At 50.0% G+C, this 3528-nt stretch overlaps 1 protein-coding gene across 2 annotated transcripts in view; it reads left to right on the forward strand.

Moving 5' to 3' along the window:
* Positions 1–3528, forward strand: part of TBC1D16 (TBC1 domain family member 16) — a 34007-nt gene that overhangs the window by 28485 nt on the left and 1994 nt on the right. For both annotated transcript variants that reach the window (XM_057386195.1, XM_057386194.1), the window contains exons 7-11: positions 654–802; positions 1510–1644; positions 1848–2034; positions 2731–2910; positions 3364–3510. In XM_057386195.1, coding sequence (XP_057242178.1) covers positions 654–802; positions 1510–1644; positions 1848–2034; positions 2731–2910; positions 3364–3510 — 798 coding nt within the window. The remainder of the gene's footprint in view (positions 1–653; positions 803–1509; positions 1645–1847; positions 2035–2730; positions 2911–3363; positions 3511–3528) is intronic.

The following is a 3528-nucleotide window of genomic DNA, read 5'->3' on the forward strand; positions in this document are numbered from 1 at the left end:
TGTGTCACCTGCTCTAGGTGGCCCTGCCTTGCAGAGGGGTTGCTCTGGATATCTGCAGAGTCCCTTCCCACCCTGACAGTTCTGTGRTTCTGTGATGTGGATCATTCCCTGTCCCAGGAGCTCAATGTCACCGTTTGGAATCAAAAACCCAAAGTGTCCAGTGCCTGCTGCCTTTGCAGAGTGTGTGACAGAGTCACACTGGAGATTGCTGAGAGAACTGGGATTGTTGAAATAGCTGGGATTGTACCAACTGGAGATTGGCTGAACCCACATTGCTGTATTTATTTGTGAGCTGAGATTGCTGAATGAAATCAGGGGCTGAGGGAGTGCCGGGCCCTGAGAGAGGAGTTTGCAGTGCAGTGCGGTGTCTCCAGGATTTGGGATTAAGCCGTGACATGAGAACGACACGTTAATCATAGAGCCTCGCCGGGGGTGGTTATTGACATTGAAATGAGCCTGATTTGTGTCTGGTCTGGGAATAGAGGGCCAGCACTTTCCCTCTAAACATGTGCAAATTGCAGGAGCTTGAATCAAGGCGTCACTTGTCAGGAAAGAGCTGCACAGGCACCAAAGCACAGCAGCGGCCAGTTGCTTGTTGCTGTTTTTGGGAATGTTCAAACTGTACCAGCCATAACTTTTGCTCCTTCTTCCAGGCCATTTTCTTTGGTGGGATTGATATTTCCATCCGTGGGGAGGTGTGGCCCTTTCTGCTGCACTACTACAGCTACGAGTCCACGTCTGARGAGAGGGAGGCACTGAGGCTGCAGAAGAGGAAAGAATACTTTGAGATCCAGGACAAAAGGTAACAGAGCATCATCATCCTCTCCTGCTCATCTTCCTGGGGCTGGACATCCCAAAAACACCTCAGTCTCTGCATTAGGATAATCTGGAATAGAGAAGTGGGAGGGATGGTGAAGGAGGTGTGCTGGGCACTGCTGAGCTCCTGAGCCTCTGGAGGCTCTAAGGCCACAGAGTTCAAATATTTCCTTACCTGGGCTCTTGAAACAGCTTCATCAGTGCCACACAGGGAAACATCTCACAGGCAAGGCTCGGGTTAGAACACTGAACAGGTTTATTTCATTATAAATGAGACTGTACATAAAAATAAGGGATGAGAAGGGTCGTGTAATTCAAGAATATTGTCAGTGCCAGAATTGTGTGTTGTTAAATGGAAGTGGGGAGAGGGATAGTACTGTTAATAATCAGGAGACACTCAAACCACAGTGCTGAGTTCCAAGGAGCAGTGCAGAACAGAGTCTGGTGCTTCTGGAGTGTTTATTGCAGCAAACACATCGTGTCATCCCCATTAGAACCCAGGAGGCTCCTTCTAATAATCCCTTGGGACAGACAATCTGCTGTTCTGGACAGACCTGCTGGTCTGTTTTTCAGGTGCTGAGGAAATTGTTTAGAGGAATAGTTTTCCTCTGCAAACTAAGCCTGAAATGAGGCTTTTTGTTCATTGTGGCAATCCCWTTCCTCTCTTGGCTCTGCTGTTGCTGCTGTTTGCAGGCTGTCCATGAGTCCCGATGAGCAGAAGGATTTCTGGCGCCAGGTGCAGTTCACAGTGGACAAGGACGTGGTGAGGACCGACCGCAGCAATCAGTTCTTCCGAGGGGAGAACAACCCAAACGTGGAGACCATGAGGTGATTCCAGTGTCCTAAAAACCACACCCTGCTCAATGACAGCTCAGCCAGCCCCAGCTCAGGCTGCCTGGGAATGCTGCACAGCACCCACCGTGCATCTGGAACCAGTGAATGTAACAGCAAATCCTTTGCTGTGTTTTTGTCCCCAAGATGCTGCTGTCACCTGCCCTCACCTGTCCCCACTGTTTCTCTCTCTGCTCCAGGAGGATCTTGCTGAACTATGCAGTATTTAACCCAACCATTGGATACTCCCAGGGCATGTCYGACCTGGTTGCCCCACTCCTGGCAGAGGTTCTGGATGAGTCKGATACTTTCTGGTGCTTTGTGGGATTGATGCAGAACACGATCTTCATCAGCTCCCCCCGGGATGAGGACATGGAGAAGCAGCTGGTGAGGCTGAGTGCAGAGCTCCCTTCAGCCCTGCCATGGCTTCTGCTCTCCCCAGTTTCCTGGGTTGGGGGGTTCCAGCGAGCCAAATCATACTCCAAAGCCACTAAATCCTTGGGGTTGTCATGTGCAGGGCCAGGAATTGGGTCAGTTCTAACTCAGGATATCTCAGGATTCTTTGATTCTGTGGAATTACCAGAGTTGATCTGGGTGATGGGCCATTCCAGGGGCAGTTATATCCATCCTTCCCTGTGAAACAGCAGCCGAGAGAGAAGAGAACTCTCCAGCTCTGTCTCCCTGGGGTGCTGAGGGGTGCCCGAGGTGAGATCTTGTCACTGTTGGCTAGACAGCCGACATAAAAGAATAGATACAAAATATACAAAAAGTGGGTGAAAAAAACAGAAAGAAAGAAGGACTTTATTGTGGGACAAGCTTTTTTTTATCTACTTTAGCAATTAGTGCATACATTTGTGTCAAACATACATTGCTCAGTGAGGTCAAACATACATTGTTCTACTCAACAGCATAGGATTGGTAGGTTTGCAAAAGCTACAGTATTAATAATGTTTATAATTGTAAGCCACCTGCATTATCAATTCTACATTCTAATCTTCTTTTTCTCAAGACAGCTAAGGACGTTGCGTTTTAYTCTCATGCAAGCTGTTAACACTCTCTACAAGTTCTGGGTGTGTTTTCCAGCTGTACCTGCGAGAACTGCTGCGGCTGATGCACCCCCGTTTCCACCAGCACCTGTGTGCCCTGGGGGAGGATGCTCTGCAGATGCTTTTCTGTCACCGCTGGATYCTGCTCTGCTTCAAGCGCGAGTTCCCCGAGGCCGAGGCGCTGCGCATGTGGGAGGCGTGCTGGGCTCACTACCAGGTCAGGGGCACAGCAAATCCTGCCTGGCAKCTCACCCCTCAGCACTGCAGGCTGTGCAGAAACTCCCTCAGCAGCAAAATTGCCAAAATAAGTCGGGTTGGTGATTATGGCAGAGGTTTATCTRTGCAGCAGGAGGATGGAACCCTTGGGATGTTTGAGCTTCACAAGGAGGTGTTTCAGGAAATGCTGAACATCCACTTSTGAAGTTCAGGCTTCTCTTACACAGCTGGGAAATGTCTTTGTCCCAAAAACCATTTGTGTGCTCTGTGGTACAAACCTTGCTGTGTAGGCTTTGGCTCAGCTGTGCTTCAGAAATCACCAATAACTCCTCACCACTGGGCAGAACTGAAGGGAGCAAAAACACTCGGCAAATCCCCACTTGTGGAGGGTGGGAGGTGCAGCCAGAGCTCTGCCTCCACCTGCTGTACAGCAGCCCCTGTGTTCCCATTGCAGACAGACTATTTCCACCTCTTCATCTGCGTGGCCATCGTGGTGATCTACGGCGACGATGTCATCGAGCAGCAGTTGGCCACTGACCAGATGCTGCTGCATTTTGGCAACCTGGCCATGCACATGAACGGGGAGCTCGTACTCAGGAAGGTAAAGAAATGCCCGGGT

Source organism: Malurus melanocephalus, unplaced genomic scaffold (assembly GCF_030028575.1).
Source record: "Malurus melanocephalus ecotype Western Australia unplaced genomic scaffold, MMel_1.1 scaffold_934, whole genome shotgun sequence".
Taxonomy (NCBI): domain Eukaryota; kingdom Metazoa; phylum Chordata; class Aves; order Passeriformes; family Maluridae; genus Malurus; species Malurus melanocephalus.